Source organism: Urocitellus parryii, chromosome 11 (genome assembly GCF_045843805.1).
Source record: "Urocitellus parryii isolate mUroPar1 chromosome 11, mUroPar1.hap1, whole genome shotgun sequence".
NCBI classification, from domain to species: domain Eukaryota; kingdom Metazoa; phylum Chordata; class Mammalia; order Rodentia; family Sciuridae; genus Urocitellus; species Urocitellus parryii.
In genome coordinates, this window is record NC_135541.1 from 6,245,186 (window position 1) to 6,272,854 (window position 27,669).

The 27,669-nt window shown below is 45.8% G+C and overlaps 2 protein-coding genes across 3 annotated transcripts in view; one reads left to right on the forward strand and one right to left on the reverse strand.

Moving 5' to 3' along the window:
- Mtor (mechanistic target of rapamycin kinase) overlaps nt 1-27,669 on the reverse strand; it is a 119,411-nt gene that overhangs the window by 47,547 nt on the left and 44,195 nt on the right. For both annotated transcript variants that reach the window (XM_026397962.2, XM_026397961.2), the window contains exons 26-28: nt 26,671-26,813; nt 23,554-23,716; nt 23,272-23,417 (exon numbers count right to left, since the gene is read on the reverse strand). In XM_026397962.2, coding sequence (XP_026253747.1) covers nt 23,272-23,417; nt 23,554-23,716; nt 26,671-26,813 — 452 coding nt within the window. The remainder of the gene's footprint in view (nt 1-23,271; nt 23,418-23,553; nt 23,717-26,670; nt 26,814-27,669) is intronic.
- Angptl7 (angiopoietin like 7) lies at nt 13,513-19,304 on the forward strand. The gene is made up of 5 exons (XM_026397963.2): nt 13,513-14,087; nt 16,375-16,475; nt 17,012-17,206; nt 17,824-18,022; nt 18,173-19,304. Exons 1-5 carry the CDS (start codon nt 13,718-13,720, stop codon nt 18,340-18,342), a joined length of 1,035 nt encoding a protein of 344 aa, XP_026253748.1. The 5' UTR covers nt 13,513-13,717; the 3' UTR covers nt 18,343-19,304.

Below are 27,669 nucleotides of genomic sequence, written 5' to 3' on the forward strand. Positions count from 1 at the left end.
ATGGATAATTACAACTACTAGGTGTAAGTGTGTCATTACTTAATTCCTTGAATCCAAATATAGTTTTGGGAAGCATTAGGAAAACAGAAAGCCTGTATAGAGCTTACATGATATGTAATTATATATTTCCTATATGCTCTTCAGTGGACTCTTGGGGTGGCCTTCATTGGGGTAAACTCCTGGAAGGAGAATAAAACTGTTCTGATGTAGAAGATAAAGTACTGTTTGCCCAAGCAGAAGGAGCTAACTCTAAGAAACACACATAAAAATCCAAGAGTTCTAACAACTGCCTTCCAATCTTGTGTTCTAGAACATGTTCTACTTTCAAGAACAATTATAAACATTACCAAAGCTTGACTCATTTGGGGGATAAAACAACACAAAACCAAAACCAAATAAAAGCCTGTTCTTAATCTACTCAGCCACTAATCATGCAGAGAGCTTAACAACAATTAATCAGAAGTAGGAAGTAGTGGTTAGAGTCCTCAAAGGAGAAATTCAAACATGACTTTAACACTGCTGTGGCTTTGAAGTGCTTCCTCCACGACAGACCAGCACAGCACTGCGAACCAAAGATGACATTTCATCATGTAGCTCTGACTCCTTTAAGAGAAAGCCCGACTGAGTCACTTCAGTGATTGCAGGGGACAGGGGCCTGCAGCAGGGCTTAGCTGGAAGAGAGAGAGAAGCAGGTGGAGCTCCACGGGGAGCTACTAACCAAGCTTTCAGCAATGCCATGATACTTGGGGTTGCACACTGACCTGCACAGGACACTCCTAGGTTTCTACTCTGGGCATCAATGGGCACCCATAATACCTGTAAACTAGGTGGGTAAAAGCCAGGAAGGATGTTTCAATTAGTCAACTCTCTCTATAACCTGCTGTACAGGAGAAGGGAGCCCTCCTGGGCCTTCACATTAATTCCCCCACTGACACTGTGGCAACACCCCCTCTGACCCCAAGCTCCTACCCATTTCTATTTCCTTTCAGAAGCTACTAATACACCTTAATGCTTCCCATGTGACAGCTGGCATGCCACCACTGCAGGCTTTTTTGAAGCAGCTCGTTGGAGGCTGCCAGGCTTAGAGGCCTGGGTTGCAAAATGTAGAATAAAGGCTCTGTGGATACTCAGGAGTTCCTACTATAAGTCCCTAGTTTACTGCTTATTAGGTTAACACAGGGAGTCATTTGAAATATTCCTCTCCTAAACTCGGTTGTGGTTTTATGAGGCTGAAGGGAGACTGCGTGGTCAGCTCATGTGAAGAAGTCACCTTTGCTCACAGCTCCTTTAACAAGGAGCTCCTGTTTTATGGGGCAGCTGGGAGTTTTAAACACTCCCGTGTGACCCTCAGTCTGTCCACGTTAATGCTGGAAGCTTATAAAGGCAAATCATTCAAAGCCCCACTCAACAATGAGGAATGTTTAATGGCACAAACCAGACCCCACCGATGCCAGTCTCACAAAAAGGACCCCACAACAAACAAGGCTCTGAGGCTTGGGCAGCTGGGTGCCCACAATGCGTAAGTGAGGGGTGGACCAGAGCACCCATGTCCACTCCACCTGCAGTGGCAGGAGAGACTATGGCACAAGCTCTTCTCAGCTGGGAAGTTCTGATGCCCACTGCTCTCTCCGTGGCTGTGCAGTCTGTCTGCAGTCTCCATTTTCCGGGGACAATTTCCCATGATCTTACATAGCTATGAATCTATGGAGCAGACAGACACAGCCTGCCCCAAAGTTAAAGCCCAGAGCCCACAAATGAACCTGGTGTTAGAAAGCTAGACTGAAAAGAGAACAGAGTGAACTGGGATCAGCAGCAGAAGAGGCATATTCCTTCTTGTGTATTCCCTACTCTGAGGCCAAATTTTTACTGAAGGAGGCTGAGTTGAAGAGCTGGAAAACCGAGGAAAGCGCTCTCGAGCGTTGAGAAGAGTGAACTAATACGGATAAGCAGCTGCCTGGATGCCTACAAAGACCAAGCAGATCACACACAATGCCTTCCTCCCTACTATGTGCAAATGCAGAGGGCCCGAGAGAAGAGCACTGGGGCGTGCTTGTGCTTTAGAGGCGAGGACCATTCGCGGCCTGGGCAGGTGGTCATCGAGTGGTGGCTGAGAAGGCGGGATGGGAGCATAACCTTCGACTGTGACCCTCTGTTCGAGCTGTCTCTCAGTGTTCTTTACAGGGAGCAGGAGGGTAATGAGGGACTCAAGATCTCAACGCTAACCCAGAGCAAAGCAGCCTGACACCATTCCTGTCCCCCAAAGAACACTGTGACCCTAAGGGTTTCCTTCCTCAGTTGCTGCTCCATGGCCCTGGACTGAGGTGAAGTCTAGGCACTGGCTTGGTTGTCCTTCCCGGTGTGACCCTGCTGGTGATCCCCTCACCTCTCAGCCTCAGCACCTTGGTGACCTCCAGGCACAGTGTGAGGGGCCTCCATGCCAAGCCAGGGCAGGGCAGAAGGTCCTTGGGCAACGGAGCAGCTGCAGCTCATCTGGGAGCGCGGTGCCCCCCTGGGCCCCCTCCAGGCCCTCAGGAGGACATTACCTGACTGCTTCCATATGGTGGGGCCTCCCTCCTCCTGTCTGTCTATTTCTAGATTGGACTACTGTCTGCATTTTGTTTGGTTCCTGGTCAAGGAAGAATTCTCTGAATTCCCATGGCTCTTGGTTGGTGACAGTCAACAGGGGACTGTGGCAGGTCTGAGTGGGGCGTCCTGACCAGCTCCAAGACCACCCTGGACGTTACTTTGGGTCCATTTCACCGTATAAAAAAGTTCTTCTTGTTTCTTTTACAGAGTGGAAACTGCTTCAGATCGCCCTCCCTGCCCGTGTCACTTCTCCCAGCACTGAGACTTAGCTCTGTGCCCAGTGACTGATTAAAAACAGAACAGTCTGGTGCCCTGACAGAGACAGACAATCTGGGGTTGGCTGGGCCCTGATGTCTTCATCAGGCAGCTCCTCTGAGAAAAGGAGATGGTCTGAGAAACTCCAGGGTGGACCTGCCTCTTTCTGAAGAGTACTTTAAAGCAGAGGACAGCAATGAAGGCAGAAGTCGAGGTGAGAACACTGGAACTGCGGCACACAGGAAGCAGCGGGGAGAGTGGAGGTCAGAGTGGCCCACCTGAGAGCCAGAGGCAGGTGACGAAAACAGTACCCAGGTCTGGTAGAGTCTCTGGTCCTTTCTCCGTATTAAGAGAGAATCTGCCCCATTACAGGGTTTCAAACCTGGCATATGCTCCTGAGCTCTCTGGGACCAGGGTACAAAATTCTTGGTGTGAGTGAGGTGGCTGGCTCTGGACACTCCAAATAGGTTCCTGAGGTCTTAGCCGCACTGAAGCCTCAGGCTCCTATTGCATCCTGGCCCTCTGCTGGTCACAGTGATTAGAGGACAGGCTAAATCTCCATGTGACAAGGTGTCAGTTCTTAAGAATAAAAAAGGCACAATAATATTCAAGATGTGAAGAGGGGACAAGAAAGTCTGTCTTTTCAGGGTTGATGGAGGAAGTGTACCTTTTTCTCTTAATTAAGAAAAATTGTGGGAAGGGAAGTTCACTGCAACAGAATCACAATTTTGAAATAACTCCACCGCACATGTTCTGTAATAATTAATGTGTGTTCTCTACACAGTGGTGACCAGGGCAGTTTTATATTCTGCCTTTTCACATAACACATGCATTTTTCTCTTTTCTCAGACTCTTTATAATTCCTTTTAAAGACAGAGAGGTTGTGTCACCTGCTGATCCAGGGCTGGCTGAGAGCAGCACCTGTTGAAGCTGTGCTGCTCATGAGCTCTCAGCTCAGTTGAGTGACCTGTCCTCTACAAGTCTACAGAGTTGGCTCTGGGAATTGGTGTCCACCCCCCACCCCCGAGGACGTACACTGCCCAGAGACGGGCATCCTCCACACCCACCCCAGGCTCTCCTGGCTGGACAGGGCCTCAGTGCCCTAGCACGACCCAGCATGGAGTACAGAGAGGTGCATGGTCCTAGAGTGTCGAAGCACAAGCTCTGTGCTGGCTGCGTTGCCAACTGAGGGCCTGTCAGAGGTGTGCTGTAAAAATGATGAACAGCCTGTCACATTTCCAGGCTCTGGCTGATTTAAGGAGCTATTGGCAGGCGCATTGCTCCCAGCATGTCAGCCAGTTAATTACTTCCAACTTTATCTTTCTTGTCAACACTTCTTGACAAATTGGCCATTATCTTTTTATTCTACAACAATGAGCACTGCTCCTTTTCTGGTGATGCCTGGAGGGTTTTCTCCCCCTTTCTGCTTCTTATGTCCAGAGTGAAATGAAGAGCTCCGGGAGGGACTATTACAAAGAAGCTGTTGGGAAAAAGAACAAAAGCCGGGAGGCTGCATTGACCCATCCTAAGCTGATTTCCATCTACCTTAACTCAAACAGAGAGCAGAGTTTGGGAAAAATCCACATTTCTTGGCTTCTGAATGTCCAAGAGCTCTGACTCAGTCTATTGTGTGGATGCAGCTGAGAAACCAAAATGAAGTGAGCTGGCACCTCGTGACCTGGCAGCCTCCAACTCTCCGCATTTAATTGTATAAGCAGATATGAGTGAGGCTTCCACTGTGTTAGGGAGTTGAGTCCACTGTAGGACGGTCGCCTGGGATCAAAGGGAAAAAAATGTGCCTACCTTCTCGGTGAGGAAAAAGCTGACATAAGAGAAGTGTGACACAATATAATCAGAGAACCTAGATTCCCAGGCAATGAAGTATCTGAAAGAATTTCGAGAGCCGGGTGCAGTGGTGCACGCCTGTAATCCCAGCGGCTCGGAAGGCTGAGGTAGGAGGATTGCAAGTTCAAAGCCAGTCTCAGCAACTCAGTGAGGCCCTAAGCAACTCAGCGAGGCCCTGTCTCTAAATAAAATATAAAAAAGAGCTGGGGATGTGGCTCAGTGACTAAGTGCCTCTAGGTTCAATCCCTGGTACGGGGGGGGGGGCGGGGGGGGAGAGGGGGGGGAGAGAGAGAGAGAGAGAGAGAGAGAGAGAGAGAGAGAATTGAGAGAGAGAGAATTTTGACAGACCATTGGTGTCACCACTAATAATGGGATGAAATCAGAGGCAGCCAGAGGCAGAACCTGAACCTGTTCTAAAATGTCCACTTTCTTCACACCTCTGAAATCAGGATGCAGCACACAATTCAAGGTTGAATTCAACTCTCAAGCCCAGTTTAACTATAGCGGTTTGTCCCTCCCCCCCCAACAGGAGTTCATAAAAACCAGAGGCTGTTTCTCTAACTCACTGTTAGGAGCAAGCCCCATTAAATCTCCTGGTGTTCCAGAGGAAGTGCCAGATGCTGAAGACAAGTGGAGGCTCACTACGGAGACGCAGCGCACTTCTCCCTTACTGTGCAGCAGTAAAGTCTTCTAGCTTCAGGAGACACCCAGAATGCATCTCAGCTTGCCTGCTGTCAGGTGGCTTCTGTACTCAAAAGCTGTCCTTGGGCTTGTAAGATCTCGACAAGGCAAGCTATTAGGGGGTACACCCATGGGAAGTCTCTAGAGCATCCAGGAGTCAATTTATGACCTCCTGATGCTGATGAGGATTGACCTGTGGGGCACTGGAGAAGAAAGGGGCTGGAAAGATATGAGCGGAGCTTGTGCCTTCACTACACAGGTGCCCTCTGCCTCCTACATGCTAGGCACACGCTCTCCACTGAGCTGCACCCAACCCTTCCTTCCTGAGGCTCTTCTACAAGGGGCACTTGTTCCTAGAGGCACACTGGCACCTGTGCAGTCAGTGTGACCCAGACAGGGGATTGTATTTTGCTGAGCAAATTCTCCCTCTCTGGACCTAAGGCTTTTCCCCCAGCAGCAGTGCGAGATGAGGACAAGACTGCATACCTTTTCTGGAAGTCAGGAAACAAGTGTAAAAGCATGGCTCTTGCTTCCAAGGAGCACAACTCTGACACCTCTGAAACATGTGTTTACAATTAACACACACAGGGGAATTTGCTGGCCCTTCTCACCCTTCTCCTACAGACTGCAAAACCCTGCCACCCTTGCCATTAATTGGTTGCTCAGGAATGACTGGCACACAACCCCTGACATTCTTAAAGAATGACAGGCATGTTTCCAGTTTGTGGTGCCCAAGTCAGAATGAAGGTGGCCCAGCACTGCAGTCACGGGGTGGCTGGGGCACAGATCTATATTCTTGTCCTGCAACCCCAGCAGGGTCTTGTCTCTGGCTAAGAGTGAGCTACTGAAACTGCAATATAATGAGCTTTGATTCCCCTTTGGGACAGATGAGACTATTAGGTTCCTAGGCAAATTTTTGAGAATATAGCTATCTAGAGAAAGGCTGGTTTAAAAAAATTTTTTTTTTTTTTTTTAGTTATAGATGGTCACAATATCTTTTATTTGTCTGTCTATCTATCTATCTATCTATTTATAGGTGGTACTGAGGATCGAACCCAGGACCTCATGCATGGGAGGCAAGTGCTCTACCACTAAGCTACAATCCTAGCCCAAGATAAGGCTGTTTTTATGGAGAGATGTCACTTTCTTTGTTCCTTCTTCAACACTGGTGATTGCCCATGACCCCTCAGGCTGATGAAGGCAAAATAATTTTTTATTTTATTATTTAATGTGCTATTTACACAGGCATCCAGAATAGACAGGAGTGGGATCAAATCCCCCTCAAATACTCTGTGATCCTGTTGCTAATATTCACAAGCAGAGGAGGAGGGGTGAGACTCAAACTGGTGGTTTCCAGGGGAGTGAAACGATTCTACAGAAGGATGCCACTTCAAGTAACTGACTACAAAATGACCTCAATTCTTCTAGTGCTTACTTTTTTTTCATTCTATGACTAAGACCTAAAGGAGAAAAATGGACGCATAGCAGGAAACAATGTGAGGACCTTACTATGACCAAATACGGAAATGACCATGGAGAGAGGATGTTTCAGGGGCGGGAACCTCTGACTGGGGCTCACAAGCTCGACAGGTTCCAACAGAGTGTTCTGCCTCGGCAGAGTGCACAGGTTGGGATGGAGACACACAAAGAAAGGACAAGACAAGCTGAAATGAGTGCTGCGGAGGAGAACACGATGAAGAGAACAGCGAGTGTCCAGGGAAGAACATGGGACTTATTTCAGATTGGGAGATCGGGGAAGGCTTGTCCAAATGATCTACTTGATACTGCTGGACATGGACTGTGTCAGACACTGGTCTGTGTCCCATGTGTATCACCTGTTTTTAGATAAACTTTGGAACTGAAGTCTACGAAGTACACAGGAAAGCATACACCTAAGCAAATGGCTCCAGGAACGAGTGTTCACACATCCTGGAATCTCCTACCCAGACCAAGAGAGCCCAGTGCACCGCGCATTAGGGCTGGGGTTGTGGCTCAGTGGTAGAGCGCTTGCCTAGCATACGCGAGGCACTGGGTTCGATCCTCAGCACCATATATAAAAATAAATAAAGTTCATTAAAAAATTAAAAAAAAAAGAGCCCAGTGCGCTGCCCACTCCCCAGCCTTCTCCCCAGGGCTAACCACCACGCCAACTTCAAAGGCTGGTTTGTCAGATTTTGAATGTTGCATGAACACTCTGTATGAGGAGACCATAATTTACCTAACTGCTGATGGACATCTGGGTTGTTTGGTGCTTTGCTACTATGTGTGATGTTACCACCCACGTTCCTGCATGATTTTTTGGGAGCACGTGTGTTCCCATTTCTGCTGAGAAAATACCAAGAAGTGGAACTGCCGGGTTCCAGGGTCTGTTCAGCTTTACAAGACACTGACAAACTGTTCTCCCAAGTGGTTTTACTGCTGACATTTCCACCAGCAGTTCGCCAGAACACCAACTGCTCCACGCTCCTGCCGACATTTGGTATTTTGAGTCTTTTCCATTTCAGCTCTCTGGCTGGAGTGCAGGAGCATCTTGCTATGGTTGCTATTTGAGTTTCCATAATGACTAATGAGGACCAGCCTTCCCTGGGTTTACAGGCCTCTGGAGATCCTCTTCTGTGAACTACGTGCCTGTTCACATCTCTTGCCATGTTTTAGATGGGCGGCTTTTCCTGGTCTTATTGTTTGTGAGTCTTTGCATACTCTGGACACAGTACATATGAGAGTCTATGTTGGAAATATTTCTTGCCATTTCATTCTCTTCATGGTATTTCCTACGAATAGAAGTGAATACTTTTCCTTTATGATTGGCTAGAGATTTTGGTGTCGTGTTCAAGAAATCCTTGCTTATTGCAAGCTCTCAAGATACTCCCCTCGTCTTCTATACCATCTTCTAGAACCTGCTTTATTTTACTTTTCAAGTTTCCCTCTTCTGAACTCGAGGTTCTGTGCATGTTGTGAGGGAAGGATTGAGAGCCTTCCCCTGGGAAACTCTCAAGCTGACCCAGCTGTACATATGGCAGACTGTCATCTCCTCACCATTCCACAGTGCTACCTTGTCATAGATGAACTATCCACATTCATGCAGGACTGGACATTTAATTCTGTTCCAGAGTTGTCTATTAGTCTATCCTTGTACCAAATATACTGACTTAATTACTGTAACTTTATGACAAATCTTGATATCTAGTAGCACATTTCCTCCAAATTTATTCTTATTCAAAAATGTCTTGCGTTTGTGACAACATGGATGAACCTGGAGGACATGAAGCCAAGTGAAATATGCTAGACACAGAAAAAGAAATACTGTGTGAAGTCACTCAATGCAAAGTCTAAAAAAGTTGCTCTTGCAGGAGTAAGAACAGAATGGTGGTACCAGGGCCTGGGTGGCCGGGGAAGGGGGTGCTCCCTGGAGTTGGGGAGATGCTGGTCAAAGGATACAAATTTTCAGTTACGAAGAATGTGTTTAAGAGATCTATTATACACAATGGTGACTGTAGTTAATTGTATTCTTGAAAAAATGTTAATTAAAAAATAAAAACTGTTTAAAACCGCCAAACCCAAAATTGTCTTAGCCCTTCCTAACCTTTTGCTTTATTTAGTCTAATCCTCACAAAAATCCCAATGAGGTGAGGTATCTGGGGATCTTTGATTTCTTGTTTTCAAGGTTTTTTGGGGATCAAGCCCAGAGCCTCATACAAGCAAGGTAAGAGCTCCACTACTGAGCCTGAGCCCCAGCCCCACCCCCTGGTGAGGTAGTTCTGATTTTTATCTCTATTTCAGGGATTGGAAAACTGAGAAGTAATTTTCCCATGGTCATAAGGAGCTATCAAGTGTTAGGAAGGGAACAGAGGTCAAATTGGTCTAACTCTAGAAATAACTACTTAAGCTCTTCATGTCTGACTCCTGAACACAACAGCCAAGGCATTTAGCATGAAGGTATACAATTAAAAACATTCAGTGGGCTGGGGTGGTAGTGAGCTTGCCTAGCACATGTGAGGCACTGGGTTTGACCCTCAGCACCACATAAAAAATAAATCAAGTTGGATGCTTTAAAAAAACTGAGTGCTCTAAGTTACTGATTTCCAGTTAAAAATCTTATTTGGCAATCACAAAAGGCTGCTTTCCTGGTAAGACTCTGGAAAACAAAGAGACAAAAGGCCAAAGTTGCTTGGATTCCTTCCACAGCCCGTCTTGAGAGGGAGAGTCACACTCCTCACCTGGACACATGGGGTCCCTGGGCCTGGCTGCTTTCCCCATCTTCTGCTTTAACTCTGCTGAACCCGTCTCGCTTCTGGACTCTCAGGCCATGTGCACAGCCTTACCTACCCCCCCCCCCCCCAAGCAAGGCCTTTCACACAGCTGCCCTGTGCTGTCCTCCCCATTCCTGGCCACTTTCTCCTCTCCTTTAGTATGCTTTTTCTGGGTACATGTGCTTGGGAGGCCCTCCAGGGCCACCTGGGTTGGGCACTCCTTCCCCACTGTGCTTTATTCCCACATGTCACATTGTCCTGGAGTTCAGTTACCTGTCTTTCCAAGATTTTCCTAGACTATGAGACAACTGGGTGTTGGAAGGGGCTGATGGGGGCTGGGGTGTGTGCACCATCATTGTGCTCTGCTGCCTGAATGCTGGTTAACAGATTTGATTTTTTTTTTCCATAAGAGGAGTCCTGAGAAAAATGATTTTGTTTCTGGTGCTGGGCTTTGAATCCAGAACCTTGTGCATGCTAAGCATGTGTTCTACCAGAGCTATACTTATACTCCCAGTAAGAACAATGACTTTTAGTAGGTCCAGGGCATATTCTTTGGTAGAGATAGTGCATTAGAAGGTTTAGAGAAGACGCATCTATGGGTACACCTTCTCTGATGGACTCAAGCACCCAACTGAGACAAAGAAGGACTGAGTGAGTGACAGAAAAGCCAGTCAATGGTTATGTATGGTTTGGCAGGCTGTGATCATTGTTGTTGTTGTTAAAAGCTGGCTTATTAGCAGGCTGTGGCTATTAAAAAATGTTGGGGGCTAGGGAGATGGCTCAGTTGGTAGAGTGCTTGCCTCGCATGCATAGGGCTATAGGGTTCAATCCCTAGCACCACACACACACACAAAGATATTGGTACTAAATCAACAATGTGACAGCCCCTTCTGAGACAGACTCATTTCATACTGAGACCTGGGTACTAGGGACACAGCTTCCCTCTCTTTCCAGTATTGAAAGTGATGTTTGGCAGCAAGCAGAGGCAGGGTATACCAGAAAGGAGGAGCACTTTCCCCACTGGGGCCTCCTCCAGCAACTGAGACTAGACTCTTCAAATGGTTGGAAGGAGCCCACCTGGAGGCCCCGACCTCTCCACAACTCTTGGGCTGCTCCCCTGCTTCCAGTCCTTGGCCAGCCTGGGGCAGTGCAGCTCAGATCTGAAGTCTTCGAGAACCTCCAGTCTGAGGGGAAGCTCACTGGCTCTTTTTATGAAGAAACCAAGGTTTATTTTCATAAACATCTTCCCTAGGTGCAGCAAGTTAGCTCTCTCTCACCATCAGTGAAATGAGAAAAACTATATGGTATCCAGCCCACATTTCTCACATTTTCTCAGTTAATTCCCATTTTCTTTTTCTTTCCAGTAATAATAGTTACATTTATTATTATTATTATTATTATTATTATTATTATTATTTATGAACTGCAAACATGTGCCCAGTATTAAGCTATAGATTTTTTTTTATTAGCTACACATGACATTATAATGATCTTGGCAATTCATACATTTGAATCATTGGGGTAAGTTAATTCCCATTTTCATGGTTACTGTGCTAGTTGAAAGGTAGACAATAGGATGAAGACAGCCCCACCGAGAAGGGAAACTACTGTAGTCCCCCAGGTCTACAGCTTCCCTCTATGGATTCAGCTGTGCTCAGGACAAGGGCGGACTTGTCCTTCTTTTAGAAATTCAGAATCCAGGACATCACAGGGTTGTGCATGTTTAGGAAATTAGATAATATTTGGGCATGAGAAATACCCTTAATTATTTTTTTCAAAGTTTGGAGGAATTTATTGACATTTGTGCAGCTTAGGTAATTTAAAACAATCTTTGAATAAGAAAAGCATCTGTGTCCAAGTTATGCCTAACATTAGAAATAAGTTTCCAGAAGACAAATGTCAGAGGACAGACATTCATGCTAAAAGCTAGATGCTTTCTGACCCAAGTTTATGAACCCTCTCCTAAAAAGAATTGCTACATGGGTTACTAATATGAATGAATGATTCATTTTCTGCCCAGATATAAAAACTAATTCCTAAATTTTCCTGTTTGGATGAGTGAAGCAGCAACTGGGAAGAATAAACAAAAGCTGCCTGGAATTTGGAGCTCCTGGGTCCTTCACGCTTTTTCCACTGTGCTGCGGCAGAGCAGTCACAGGTGGGAGGGCTGCGTGGGACGCTGCATACGATTGCACGGTACATGGTACTTCTGAGGTGTGCGGTTGTATAGTGTCATCTGACGGCCAGGCGAGTGCCTCCAAGACCTCCACCTTAGCAGACCTTGCAGGATGCTAATCAACAGGGCAGACTTCTCCTTAGTGAAATGAACTCCACAGAGCTAATGAAGGCTGTCATGACCAGCTAGGCTAGACCTTTGCAAAAGGAACCAGGGACCACAAATAGTGCCGACTCTGAACATCCGGGAGCAGAATGATGACAAGTTTGCTATAGGGTGCTAGCAACATCCTTATCCCCAAGGGGATAAAAAAGATGAGGAATGTGAGGTCTACCTGAGCCCCTCCCTACTACTTTTCAATTCAGAAACAAAGAGTTGTTTGGTTACTCCAGCTGTCCAAACAGGAATCTCTCTCCAGGGAGCTGGAAGCCCTGACTGGAAAACAGCTCCAGGGGATCAGAGAAGAGCTGGGGCCTCAAGCTGGAGTGGGGAGGACCCATGCTGAGTATCAGCTGTCAAGCAACTGCCTCAATGGCTTGCTCTCCAACATGGAAACAGGAAGAGCAACCATTTGTTGCAAAGACAGCCACTGTCCTAAGGACATTTGTATGTAGTTTTAGTCAAAAGCTTCTTTTTAAGAATGTCTGCTAAAATTTCATGATTTTACATTTGTCTTCAAAAGAGCAGTGTCCTTCAAATATGGCGTATGAAAAATTACATATCAGTTTTCCATATATCGACAGAAAATTAATTTCAAATTACAAACACTACTGCATAAAAAAAGAGAAATGAGGTTTTTGATAAGAACTTAGTAAGTGATGGGGAGTATTTTCTCTATTCTTTGATACATGTTCCAAGTTTTGAACCATGGGCCGAGGGGAGGCCTGTTCTGTTCTGCCTGGAGACTGACAGCGTGGGTGACCAATCCAGAACCACACCTGGCAAGGCTGAGTCTTCATTGCTGTTGTGATCTTCTAACACCTCCTTACAAAACTGTCAAGCGTGAGAAGCCAGTATTAACTGGCCTGTTCTTTGTTGAAAAAGAAAGACAACTAACTGCACACCCCATGGATGCAAACTACAAAGTCTTTCTTGCTTCTTAAGAGATTTACTCTGTCCTCCTATTTCTAGATCTTTCTGAGTTGGAGATTTTAAAACCTGAGACAGTGCTAAAGCCAGGTTGAATAAGGATTGTGGAGAACACGGAATGACGATCAGAGAAAGGGCCATCCACTCTAGTTGACAGCATACTCCGCAGGATGCTGAACTACATTAGAAGCTCATGTAAATAGCGTGGATTATAGTAACAGGCTCCCTGGGTGAGTGGAGTTTCATTCCCAATTCTCTCTCCTACCTCGCCTCACCCCATGGTTACATAACCTTTAGAACGGAATTTGGAAATCCCTCTGACCCTGCCTGCCTGCTGACAGAGCCGAGCCAGTGGCTGGCAGGGGCATAATCTAACAGGCAAAACTGGAAACACACAAATTCACAGTCCTCCGTCTCAGCCCAGAGACTGCAGGCAAGGAAAGACAGACTCGCCCAGTTTCCCTCCTCCCTTCCTCTGGCCTAAGTTTGCGCTGACTTCACCGGACAGGCACCTGACCCTCCCAGATGAGGTGGGAGGGGTTATGGCACTGTGCAGGGCCACCGTGGGGGTGGAGGTGCAGGCACAAACAATATTTAAGATGCTGACTTGGTGGAGCATTCACGCTTGGGAAGGCAAGCCACCGGTGTCCAGTACACTCCACTTCCAGCAACTCAAGCTTTGACAAAGGCTGCGGGAGGGCAAGGAAAGAAAGGGGACAACGAAGTGTGAGGCCATCCAGAGTGAGCGTGTAAGGTGTGAGCAGCTCCTCAGGCCTCCACTGGGCCAGTCCAAAGTTCCCCAAAGGCAAAGCCTTCTTTACCAGGCCCACGAAAGATGCTGAGCAAGACTCTTGCAGCTGGGACCTGGCTCTGCATTTTCATTGTGGCCTTTGCCAGCCACCCAGTACAGCTGCAGAAGTCCCCTAAACATAAGATGCCAGCAGAGCTCAAAGCTGCCTCCTGCTGTAAGGAGGTGAAGGAGCTCAAGGCCCAGGTCGCCAACCTAAGCAGTATGCTGAGCGAACTAGGCAAGAAGCAGGAGAGTGACTGGGTCAGCGTGGTCATGCAGGTGATGGAGCTGGAGAGCACCAGTAAGCGCATGGAGTCAAGGCTTACAGATGCCGAGAGCAAGTTCTCTGAGATGAACAGCCAGATCGACATCATGCAGCTCCAAGCGGCACAGACGGTCACCCAGACCTCAGCAGGTAAGGAAGTCACACCTCCCCTCAGAGGGGATCCTGGTCCACAGCAGTGCTTCTAGACAAACTGCTCATCAGAGCAATTCCAGGGGCTCTTTTGGGATATACTTTCCCTTGAGGAAAGATTTATGAAGCAGCTCTTTTGATTTCTGCTGTTCTAAAAATGTACCCAGTGCCTTCCCAGGTCTCTGAATCTCTCAATTCAGCATATTACGAATGCATGAATTCCCACCTTGGAGCATTGGGCGATTCCATGGTTTGCCCAAAGTGACACAGCAAGTCTTAGAAGAAGGGTTGTCATCTTTCTGATTGGGATAGCTATGCCATTTCCTTCTCAAGAGCTGTTGACTACACCCCAAATCCCAAGGAAGCAGGAACATCTGTTGCTCTGGATGTAAAGTTTTGTCAAAACCAGTTCTCTGGTGTCCTTAAGATTTAGCAGGAATGGACACTAATGGAATTGTGTGTCCTCTTTCTGCAAACCCACTCCTCTCATTGACTCAGAACTCAGTGTAGAGACTCCACCTGGCCTGTGAAGAAGCCCTTTGTGCTCAGAAGGGACAGGCTCCTCAATTCTGATGTTTCCATTTCCCTCCATGGTCTCAAAATTCTCCCAAATATCATATAACATAAGTAAGTGCAATGTTGAATATGGATTTTAATGGCTAAAAATAAGGCACATTTAATGTTTTATTTTGCAAAACAACTTTCAGTTGTTGCTTAGCTTGGCACATATGGGCCATCATGAATTTACTATTTAAGAGATACATTTGGTTTTCTGAAATTACCAGGGAAATATTAGTTGAAAGGAACACATCCTATAGACAATGTAATTTTAACTAATATAAAAACTATTGGTTATATTATAATCCAAATTGAGAACAAAGACATGATTAGATTCTAATGAGTAAGTCATTGGTTACCCTTGGTTTAAATGATTGAAAAGTTTTAAACATGAATTTAAGCTTGAAAATCCTGTTATCTAAACCCACATGTACCAATCACTTCCTTAGCATGGAATTCCTGACCTCTGGCTTGGGATTAAAAAGGATTCTCAGCCATTTTGCGGACAAGTGAGTCCTGATTTGATCTGAGAAAAGAAACTGATGTGTGGAAGGTCAGGCTGGACAGGAGTCTGATGGAGCCGCTTTCTGCTCCTCCGAACCAGGAACTCTCACCACCCAGTAAGAAGACTCCTGGAATTGAACTGTGGCCCGACTGCTCAGCCTCCCACTGGTCTTGCCCAGGACACTAGTCCTTCCTTTTTCTTGTCTGGCACCAGGTGCTGAGCCACTACCATACTCCAGAAGTCAGCAGCCCCTGGAACGAGTAGCAAGTTCAGACTTTGACTAGCAACAGGAAATGCAGAACTCTGAGGGTGATGGCAGGGTGCTCTGGGAGGAAACTGAGGCACTTCAGACAGCTCTCAAGGTGGCAGTGTGGCCATCAGTGTTACCTTGTGCTCTCTCTAAGATCCCAGCCCGAGAAAACAATTCTCAAGATACCCTAGACAATGAAAGCTCATTGCGCTTTGCTCTCTGAATCCTACCAGAAAGGCTTTTTCTTCCTGATGCTCTTTGATATTAGAACAGGAGAGAGAGCCTGGTGCAAGGCCACAGCCCCAAGGGCAGCCAGCAAGCATTTAAATCAACCCCAGAGGGAAAAGAAAATCTCATTTCCTTCTTTTTAACAAAACTTTCAGGGGAAGGCCTCAAGACATTCCTCGGGGTTGGCTTTCCTTTGAGGATCTAGCATTATTAGGTGGGAGGGATGAGTTATGATATCTACCTCCCTTGAGCAGGATCCCAGCTGGCAGCAGCCACTACTTCTGAGAAACACTAAAAACAAACAGAGGAGCACCATGGAAGCAGACCCTCTGAGACACTCCTGACTTCCCATGTCATAGAGGTGGTAGTCCAAGAGCCTGGAGCTACTCACAGGGGCATCGGGCACATGCTTTCACACATGGCACCATTCCTAAACTTCATAGCCTAAACTACAGCAGGATAAATAATTTACTTCAGACAACCTGAAACCACCTATTTGACCCGGTGACGTGATCCTGGTGAAGGGCTTTCCCACCCTCTACCCCACCAGTGAGGTCAAAACACGTTCCCTCTTAATCTCCTGATGCCAGCTCTCCAAATCCAGATACTGCCTGGGCATTGACACCTGTGGGCATCCTGTGGTAGAAACAAAGCCTCTGTCTTTAACCGCTCGGTTTCACGTGATAGGCAGCCCTGCCTGCCATGCTGTCGAGCCTCTGCTTAGCCCACGTATGCTCTGTTTGCAGATGCCATCTACGACTGCTCCTCCCTCTACCAGAAGAACTACCACATCTCTGGGGTATACAAGCTTCCTCCCAATGACTTCCTGGGCAGCCCTGAGATGGAGGTGAGATCATTGCAGCACACTGTTCTCCAACATCAAAGGCACAGAGACAACAGGGATGGTCGTGGTTCATTGAAAGGGAGCCTCAGAGAAGCAGACATACCAACCACCAGAGAGCTATGCAAAGCTCACCTTCTGGGTCCGTCCCTGGCCCCTTCAAATAATCATTGGCCAAACACCAAACCTTCTAACATAATTTTTATAGCCACCAAATACTAGTTCAAATCTCTGCCATGTCCTAAAGCAGTTTTTTTTTTAACTTTTTGGAAGGAGAAAGAACATGAAGGGGACATATTATAAGCTGTACACACACTCACCCCCATCCCTAATTTGGACAATTCTTTCTAAGCAAACTACCACCCAGCTCCAGCTTCCCAACACTGGGGACAGCACTGCTAACACAGGAAGCCAGTGTGACCATGGGAGTACATTCATTGCTAGCTCTGTAGGGACAGGAAAGAAGGTGGGCAGTCTGCACTTTCTGATTAGCTTCTAATGAGTAAGTCATTGGTTACCCTTGAACATCTTCTTTGTTCCAGGTGTTCTGTGACATGAAGACTTCAGGTGGGGGTTGGACCATCATTCAGAGAAGAAAGAGTGGCCTTGTCTCCTTCTACCAGGACTGGAAGCAGTACAAGCAGGGTTTTGGCAGCATCCGTGGGGACTTCTGGCTGGGGAATGAAAATATCCACCGGCTCACCAGACAGCCAACACGGCTCCGTGTGGAGATGGAGGTGAACTCCAGGCCTGGGGCCCTGGAGCTGGTCCAGGACCTCTAACACTACTGTGCATGACTCCTTGTCTGTTCAGTTGAGATCATACATTCACTAAGACAGTTTTCTGCAGGGTGTAGTTCAGTTGAAGAAGAAAAATTTTTCTCCCTTTCTCAGCAAACCAGGCCTGTGAGTAGCACAGGACGAAGCTGACGCAGGCTAGGACAGAGCAAAGCTGTTGGCTGGGCAAAACACCATTGTCTTTGCTCAGGCCTGGGGCACGAGGTCCTTAGAGATACTGGTTGGTGGTCCTCTAGAAGGCCTTAAAGCATCACCACATCCTCGTGTTGCTCTTGTTACATCTGAGTGGGATTCAGCAAAAGTACACATCTATTCCTTCAACCAGGAACATGAAACCTTTTGTCAAGGCCTACGGTGAATCCAGAGAGTAGTCAGACCAGCACCTCGCTTGCTGATTCCCAGCTAGTGTGCTAAGCAGGAGGAAGCAAGTGACAGGTCTTGCTAGATTCACATCTAGAAAAAGATGTTTGGCTGTAGGGCTGGAGCGAGAGGAGCAGTACAGGGAGGGTATGACAGCAGTGCTCTGCAGTCCCCTAAGGCTCTGATTTTCCCCACAGGATTGGGAGGGCAACCTTCGCTATGCGGAGTACAGCCACTTTGTTCTGAGCAATGAACTCAACAGCTACCGCCTCTTCCTGGGGAACTACAGTGGCAACGTGGGCAACGATGCACTCCTCTACCACAACAACACAGCATTCAGCACCAAGGACAAGGACAATGACAACTGCTTGGACAAGTGTGCCCTGCTCCGCAAAGGTGAGGGGGGCGGGTGGGAAGGATAACCCACCTGCGGATGTTGCAGATGTGCAGCTGGAGCTTGGGCTCTGCAGTCCCTTCTGCTCCGCCCTGTCCACCTCAAGGGGAAGGCACACCCAGCTGACCAGCCCCATCTGTTTCTTGTGCCAGGTGGATACTGGTACAACTGCTGCACGGACTCCAACCTCAATGGGGTTTACTACCGCCTGGGGGAGCACAAGGAGCACTTGGATGGCATCACCTGGTATGGCTGGCATGGGGCCAGCTACTCCCTCAAACGGGTGGAGATGAAAATCCGCCCGGAGGGCTTCAAACCCTGAAAGGAAGCTGCTGTGGAGCCGGACTGCAGAAAGACGCAAGCGGAGACTGGGAAGGGCAGAGCCAGCAGGAAGAGGGTATCAAAGGGCAGGGGAGGGAGTGGCCTGTAATCCCCAGGTGAGACAAAGGCTCTTAGAGGTGAACAGCAGAATTTTGGTTCATGTGCTGCTGAAGCGGGCACGTGCACCTGATGAAATTACGTGTACCGAGGATGTTACAGTACGTTGGATGAAGGGTTTAAAAGCAATGGGTCCTGCCACATCCTCCTCAGGGGGAGACTGCGTGGGCTCTCTCTGCCCTGATCCCTGCCAGAAACTTACCTATGGGAAAAAGTAATCATGAGCTCACTTTTCCATTTTCTCTAAGGCATAATTCATGTGAATGCAAAAACCAAATCCCTTTGCTGAAAAGAACTGTATTATTTGATTCTCAAAGGAGGCCTTGAGTATTACAGGAAGGAGCAAGAGTGGGTACTGGAGGAGAAGAATTTCTATTTTAAAATGCAATAAAATTACCTTCAGAAGTCTACACACTTTTTAAAAATACAAAAACTGTTAGGCTAGTGATGAGTGCCCCAGGGTGGACCTGCTGGGAGAAAACTGAAGACCCTGTGCCTCATGATCAGACTCTGGGTACCTTACTGCTTACCTGAGTCAGGCGCCACTGAAAGGGAGGACATGGGGTCTGGCATGACAGGGAGCACCAGCATGAGAAGGGTATAGACCCTCATGGATGCTTGCACAAAACCGCCTCAAAACATTCAGTCAAGACAGATAAGTCTATTTTTATTCATTCCGTAAGAAATGGGCTCCAAGAGCTTCCCTTTTTTATCTTGTGTATAAAAAATGGCTGAAAATGAAGGTAGATGGCGCTATGGCCAACAATTCATGCTGTATATAAGCATCTTGCTTTGGTAAAACAAAATGTTGAGTTTGTGTTTTAAGCATTCAAGGTATCTTTTCCTTCTACAAATAAATACTCTTAAAACTTGAGTATTTTCTTTTAAAATCATTATTATTACCACTTAGAATATGGTAAAAAGTTCAACTTAAAAACCTGAGAGTGCTGGGCATGGTGGCGCATGCATGTAATCCGATCTACTTGTGAAGCTGAGGAAGGAGAATTGCACATTTGAGGATAGCGTGGGCAATTAAACAAGATCTTGCCCCTCCCCCCGCCAAAAAAAAAAAAAAAACTTGGGGAAAAGAAAGAAAGAAAGGAAAAGGGGGACCGGGGATGAAGTTTGGTAGCAGAGCACTTACCCAGCATGCACCAGGTTCTGGGTTCAATCCCTTACTACAACACGTGTGCATACCAAAGAGGGAGCACTGAGAAAGAGACTCTGAGTTTGTTTCAGAATTCAGGGAAACTAGGGAGGAGCAGGAAGCCAAAACAGAAAAGGCAAGGAACACAAAGGGCAGCAACTGACTAACCTGCACAGAAGATACCACTTCTAATCAGCTTCAAAATATATTGCAAACAAACACTCCTACTTAAAAATACAGAAAGGAAAATTATTTTTAACCTTAAGAGGTGTCAAGTAATGTTAACCTTTGGGAAGTCGTTTTTCCTTTCTCAAAAGAATTGTCCTCCTGAGCCAGTCAGTCAGGATAAGCTTATTCAATATTTTTTTTTTTTTTAGTGTCACATTTATTTTTTTTAAAGAGAGAGAGAGAGAGAGAGAGAGAGAGAAAGAATTTTAATATTTATTTTTTAGTTTTCAGCAGACACAACATCTTTGTTTGCATGTGGTGCTGAGGATCGAAACTGGGCCACACGCATGCCAGGCGAGCGCGCTACCGCTTGAGCCATATCCCCAGCCCTCAATATTTTTTCTTATACCTATAGTCCTTTGATTGTTGAGGGCCTAATTCATCTTAGAAACCAGAATCTTGGGGATTTCCAAACAAATAAAATGAGCAGAGAAGAACTACACTGGAGTAGGGCTTCCCATGAGACAGACATTAAAATAGAAACTTTCTCAGGCGTGCAGGAGAATCTTGGGTTGCTAAAGACCATATGCTTAAGAAAAAGAAGAGGTTTAAAGGAGTAGAGAGAGCAAGATGCCCATGGCAGGAGGCGCTAGTAATTGCCTTCATCATCATCTATATACTCCACAACTAAAAAAACCTCTGAGGCTTGTAACCTAAGTCAACTTCTGTGGTCTCCTTCATCCTTCTGAGAAACTGTGATCACAAAGAAAGTGGCAGAGGGAAAGGGTGAGCAGTGGTCAGATCTGCACAGAACGTCTCCTACTGCTTCCCCAGTAGTGCAGATGCCAACAGCACCTCCTTTTCTCAGCACCTGTTCTGCTGCAGGTGATACTGAGGGTTCAACCTAACACTGTCCCTTACCTAAGAAGGAAAAGAACCACCAGGAGTCAAAAGCAAGCTCCATGTTGCCTCTGAAGGGAAAGCACTGTTGTTCTGAGCAGATCCTTGAAGGTATGTGGGGAGGAGGCACACAGAACAGCACTGTGCAGAAGGCAGGGCACGTCAACCAAAGGCACGTCCTCATCATGAGCACCGGCCTGTTTTTTTGAGTTTTAATTTTGCAGATGTCTCAATCAGGAATATTTTTTAAAAGATGCTTACTCATCAGGAGCTGGGCAGTTAGTACTCTATTCTATGTAGGACAAAGAAGAAAGGCAGCCAGCAGACCCCACCTCATACTCTGGCTAAGCCAAGAAGAGCCCCACATTATGAGTATGTATTTTCCAACAATTCAAGACCCCCTTAATCCACTGCTCCCCTAAGAAGCAATTATACTTATTGATGTATGTGAGCTTTAAGGACGTGGAAGTAGTTTATAGTTCTCAATGTTAGTCTGGCTTGGGGACTGCATGTGGGATTTAATTTGTCCTGGAGCAAATAGGTAAAATGATCAACAGGTAGACTGAACCAACGCAAAAGAACTATATCTATATCGCCAGCAAAGCACAATTTTTCAAAACAAGTACAAAAACTAAGAAACAGCTATACAAAGATGTTTTTGTTTAGGGTTACCTGTTTCAAATAGAAATTTAGGCAGATGATTCAAATATATGTATTACAACAAACTCTAAAAGAATGAATACACTGATGAAAGGAATATAGGGTAGGAAAAATAGAGCAGTGGGGAAGGGCAATTAACTATTATTCCCTAAATACTTGTGAAGTCTGAAATATATTGGGGGAGGCTCTAAGTTCTCTAGCAGGAATTCAGCAGTTGAAGAGTACTGGGGTAGTATGGGCAGCTTCCCTGAAAGGAGCTTTGCCTAACATCGCTCCTCAAAGTCTTCTCCAGTAAAGATGAAGCAACAATCACAACAGTGTGCAATCACAACTGCACTTGGGAAAGGCAGTTTTACAGTGTCATGACGAAAGCTGCATGCAAATGGAGACAAAACAGAAAGGTACTGGGGAGAATGGGAGACCAGCTGAAGGGAGGCAGGACTTGGAGCTGTGCTGAATCAGCTGAACTGGCCTGAGGGGATGGGAAAACTGGCTTTCCCTCAAAATAGAGATTAAAAAATAGTCAAGGCCCGGCATTCTGGCGCATGCCTATAATCCCAGCGGCTTGGGAGGCTGAGGCAGGAGGATCTCAAGTTCAAAGCCAGACTCGGTAACTCAGTGAGGCTCTAAGCAACTCAGTGAGAGCCTGTCTCTAAATAAAATGAAAAAAAAAAAAAAAAGCTGGGGATGTGGTTCAGTGGTTAAAGTTAAAGTGCCCCAAGATCAATTTAATTTATAATGAATCTTGAGGATTTATTTTAAATTACATCAGCTTGAAAAGCTAAATGACCTTACTGAGGACATTTAATCTGTATTAACTTTAATAATGCTTCTCAGCCTCAAATATGGGGAAAAACCAAGGGAGGATAAGGAGGTTTCAGGTGGGTCTCAATTAGAAAAGGGTCAGTCTGAATATTAATATGAATCATTAGTTATGACGCTGAAGTTAACAAACCCAGTTACCATATTTTCTATCAGTTCTCACATGCGATTGCATGAGCTGGAGATGGGAGGAAGAGATGCAGATCTTCACGTTTACTACTGTGCTTAATCTGACACTGAAGCATGCCTCCTGGTGGCCTGTTTGTGACTGTCTCTAAGTTCTGCAATTCCACCTCTACTTTCTGGTCATAAGTAAGGTAAGGTGTTGAAAGCAACACTTTGCAGCATCTGTTCAAGACAAAACTAGTGGAGAACTCGGCCCCTCGACTACCCGTTCAATGGACTAGGCCCATGCTTGGCCAAGTCCTTCAGTCAGTGGACAAACTGATTAGCCAATGATTTTCCCTAAATTACCTGCAGCAAAATAATGAACCATGTGAGTATTTCCATGAAGATAATTAGATCCAGAGTTGATATTCTTTGATAATCATTAAGGGAAGTGAATGGTTCTCTAGGAATTGAAGCTAATGTTTCAGACTCTTAACAATTTCATAACAGCAGAAAATTTATTCAACAACCTCTTTATTTCTATGCCCAGAAGACTCAAAACCATCATATGAGAGGAGAAAATTAATCAAATTAGGGGAAAAGACCATCAGATCTCAGACTCTGCTCTGCCTTTTATACTCACAGGATTCCCAAGAAGACCCAGGCACCAGATTCAGTTGCCAAAACCTCCTGTGGCTGGCTTTTGAAGCCCAGGAGCCAGTACATTCTAATCCTGCCCAGAGAATGCAATCTAACCCAGACATCAAACCTATCTTTCCTAGGCTGCTGCAGTCATGGATTGCTTCTGGACTAACCCACCACATGGAGAAACAACAGGCTGGAAAAGGACGGGAGCTCAGGTGGGAAGAGTCAACAGATGACAATTATGACGATACTACCAGGGAGAGCTATCTGCAAGCACACGTCACTTAAATGTGCTGGCCGCACAACAGATGCTGCCCAGTGACTCCAGAGAGCAAGGGGAGCAGAGAGGTCATTATAGCCTACCTGATGAGAGACTCGAGTATGGCGGGGGTGGGACCTTTCTGGAACTCCAGTTCTTTATAGTGCAGTGCTTTGGCATATGCTCGGCACTTGGCAGCTCTCTCACCCAGAAGAACAATGCCATTGTCATCTCTCAGTGGAAGGGGGCCCTAAAGGAGAGCAAAATCCCACAGCATAGGAAAATGGCAGATGGGCACAAACAAGAATGGTCTGTGTGGAAGCTTCTCTCCTCCCAGCAGCTGGCTTCCTGGTCAGTCTCCACTGGACAAGGGGAAAGAGTCTCACCTTGTCACTGTGCTCCATGAATTCAGCCAAGTTTAAGAGGGTTTGTGTGACTTCAGCGATGTCTTGAGAGGTGAGGGCCAGTTCAATGCTTCTGATGAGCTCATCTTGCTGGTCTTCATTCAGTTCAGACCAGCAGGACACAAATGCAGCATTGAAGAGATCCCTGAAAGTACAGGGGAGTACAGAAGGAAGCTGGAAACCCTTCCCATTCCTCTGCCTAGTGCTACAAAGTCACACTACCAATCTGCTTCTGGTACTGTCGACCTGGTTGTGTGGACCAGTGCTGTCTGACAGAACTTGCTGAAATGGCTGAAATCTTCCCTGAACGACACGGCAGCAGGCAGCTGTTAGGTGCTAAGAGGATAAACTGAGGTATGAGTAACTGAAAAACAAAATTTAAAATTTTACTTAATTGTAATTAAACTAAAATAGCCACACATAACTAGTGACTGCTCTGTCCTACAGTGCAGGTAAAGATACTGTGACAAACAGGATACATGGGAAGGTGGGATGGGGAAGACAGCATGTAGCCTGTCTCCACAGGCATGTTCCTTGGCAGTTTCTGTACCCTTCCTCTTTCACTGGAAGGGAAGAACAGAAGCAGACTCCTAACACAAGTAACATTACACATTTAGAAAACAATATTCTCAAATGAGTCTTGGGATATTTTTTTCTTTTTTAATACCAGGGATTAACCCAGCTGTGCTTAACCACTGAGCCACATCCCTGCCCCACCCCTTTTTTTAATTTAAATTTTTTTTATTTTTAGTTATATATAACAGAATTATTTTGACAGACTACACATACATAAAGTATAACTTAGTCTATTAGGTTCCCACTTTTGTGGTCATACATAATTCCCTAGTCCTTTTTTTATATTTTATTTTTTTTTTTTAATTTTTAATTTTTTTTAAAGAGAGAGAGAATTTTAATATTTATTTTTCTTAGTTTTTGGCGGACACAACATCTTTGTTGGTATGTGGTGCTGAGGATCAAACCTGGGCCACACGCATGCCAGACAAGCGCGCTACCGCTTGAGCCACATCCCCAGCCCCTATATTTTATTTTTTAAGTTTTAGGAGGACACACGAACCCAGTGCCTCGTGCATGCTAGGTGAGCACTCTACTGCTGAGCCACAACCCGAGCCCCCCAAAAAGAATTTTTAATAAACCAAATCTTTCATAGCTGTTTCAAGATTTGCTATTTAAAGTATTTCCCCTGTACATCATTAAAGTTCTGGGTGGAGACAAGACTTGCTCAGTAAACTGAGTATCAAAGATCAGAAGTATGCTATACTAATGTCAGGATTTTTGCTAATAGTAGTAGAGCTTGACTGGAATCTGGGCACAGACATACACATCTATGCACCTGCATAGCAGGTCCAGTGTTAAAAATCCATCTGGGATGCTGGGCCCACAGCACATGGGTGGAACATGTCTTAGCACTGCACTTGGGTGGAACATGTCTTAGCATGTGTAAGGACCTGGGTTTAATCCCTAAGACCAGAAAGATTTAAAAAATAAAGTGAAATGACATTTTCCCAGAAAATTCTATTTTCCAAAGATGTTTGCAGCAGTATCTTCTACTCCTTCTGCATTTCTATAATCTTGCTACTCCCCTAGCAAAAGATGGTATCCACGTATCCATACCTTGAGGCTGTGTTGACCTTTGTGACTGCCTTGAGGCAGAAGTGACACTATGGGATTTTCAAGGCTAGGTTGTAGAAACAACATGCACTTTAACTTCATTCTCTTGAGGAACTTACTCTTGAGCCTAGACATCTTCTGTGGGAAAGCCCACATGACCCACAGAACTACTGATCCACACGGAAAGGACCTAAGGCCCTCTGCCAGAGCTGAGTTCCCAGTCAGGAGCCCCAGCATGCCAGACATGCAAGTGGACATCCTGAAGGTGGACCTTCCAGTCCCAGTTAAACCAACTTTGCTGACACCAAGTGGGGCTGAGACACGCTGTCTCAAGTGCTCCTGAATTTCAGATTCATGAGCAAAATAAATGACTTGTTTTATTGTTTGTTTTTTGAGACAGGATCTCCCTATGTTACCCAGGCTGGCTTTGAACCTGTGATCCTCCTGCCTTTACCTCTGAAGTTGCTAGGATTACAGGCCTGCACCACAGTGCCTGGCATATTTTTATGACCTTTTTTTTTTTTTTTTTGTAGGATTGAGGATCAAACCCAGGGTCTCCCTTATGCCAAGGAAATGCTTTACCACTGAGCTGCAATCTTTTTGCTTCATTATGAGATGATGCCTTTGTATCTACTTGCTATTACACATTAAAAATTTAAGGTCAGGGGCTAGGGAAATAGTTCAGTTGGTAGAGTACTTGCCTTGCATGCAGAAGGCCCTGTGTTCAGTCCCCAGCACCAAAAAGAGTTAAGGTCAGTGGGTATACTTTTAGAATTCAATGAAAAAAAATTTTTTTTTTTTTAGCTGGGTGCAGTGGCGCATGCCTGTAATCCCAGAGGCTCAGGAGGCTGAGGCGGGAGGACTGCAAGTTTAAAGCCAGCTTCAGCAACAATGAAGTGCTAAGCAACTCAGTGAGACCTTGTCTCTAAATAAAATACAAAAGAGGGCTGGGGATGTGGCTCAGTGACTGAGTGACCCTGAGTTCAATCCCCAGTACCCACCTACCTCCCCCCCAAAACAACCAAACAAAATTTGAAACTCAAAAGAAGTCCCATACTATAATTAGTCTCCTATAAAATAAGAAATAAACTAATTTTCCTGATCTAGATCAGAATCCACAATTTCTGCATCTGTTTTGTGATAACTATAATGCAGCAATCAATAATTAGAATATCATTAGTAATGGAAATAGGTTACTTTCAACTATTACAGAGTTGTTTTCGGAGTTTTAAATGTAATTAAGTTCAAGGAAAGGAATTTATCTGTGGTTTATTAGTAAGATTAAGCTTGATGCTTTTCCTGTAATGTGAACTTGTTCAACTGCCTTTTCTTTTTTGTTCCACAATTAGCCAAGTTAAAAAAATACTATCCCTTTTATTATTACTTGTAATAAAAACCAAGTCACTTTCTCTGTGCTGATCCTTTTATCCCAATGGGAACCCAGGCAGAGGAGAGCCGGACCCACCGTACCTGGCCATGGGGTTGTAGGCCTGTGCCAGGGCCCAGCACGAGCGCAGGGAGGGCGAGGAGGAGTCCTTCAGCAACTCCAGGCTCAGCCGTCTCAGCCATTCCAGCCAGTCATCTTTGGAGACCCTCCTGGCAGCTCCCCAGGCCTGTGAGCCCAAAGGTGACAACAGAAACCATCAGTCTCCAAGGGCCCATTGAAAAGAGCCCTCATTCACTTGATAATTATTCTATTACTTTGATTTATAAAATTATACCTCTCATGATGAAATTCCACCAGAGCACAAATACAAAAGAGTAATATTTAATTAAAAGGCACAAAGCAAAAGCAGCAACCTCTGGAATACACCACATGACAGAAAAGGCCTGTTTTATAACTAGCTTGTGCTACACTCTGACACCAAAGCAGAGAGCTCTATGGAAGCAGAATGGACAGGGAGTGTCATATGCAGGTGTGTTCAACAAGCCTAATGGCCTCTAGTGGTGCATGGAGGAAGCTGGGCACTCTGCAATGTAATGAATTTGTAACTGTGCTTGGCACAGCTGGCTAGGTATGAGTGCCTATTTCTCTGCAATTAAAAATACCCAGCTGGGATCCTGGTCCTGCCACTCAGCAGTTGCACCACCCTGAGAAAAACACATATGTTGTGTGGAGCCTCAGGCTTCCTTATTTAGGAACAATGTATCCAGAGGTAAGCCAGGAAAGATGAACAAAAGTGGTAACTACTATCAAAATAACATCCATCTGAACTGCCCTGGCCCTAACTAGAAGTCCTACCTTCCTCTTCTAAGCCCTTTCCAGCAGAATAGACATGTCCATCCTCTCTTAACTGGGGAAGTCATGTCAGTTAGTGCAGCAGTCTGTAAACTGGACCAGTAAATCATCGAGGGAGTGAAAGAACCCCTATGTGCTACACCACCAAACATCAACAACTTGACCAATGGGGTAAACTGGAGATCTGCTTCTTCTCAAGACTTACCAATGGATGATGCCACATAAACCAG

What these genes read in the sequence shown, in the direction of transcription:
- Angptl7 (XM_026397963.2), top strand. Translation starts at nt 13,718, where the DNA reads ATGCTGAGCAAGACTCTTGCAGCTGGGACCTGGCTCTGCATTTTCATT. An exon ending in TGGGCAGCCCTGAGATGGAG is followed by an intron (nt 16,476 to 17,011) that starts GTGAGATCATTG and finishes TCTTTGTTCCAG; the next exon opens with GTGTTCTGTGACATGAAGAC. An exon ending in GTGTGCCCTGCTCCGCAAAG is followed by an intron (nt 18,023 to 18,172) that starts GTGAGGGGGGCG and finishes TTCTTGTGCCAG; the next exon opens with GTGGATACTGGTACAACTGC.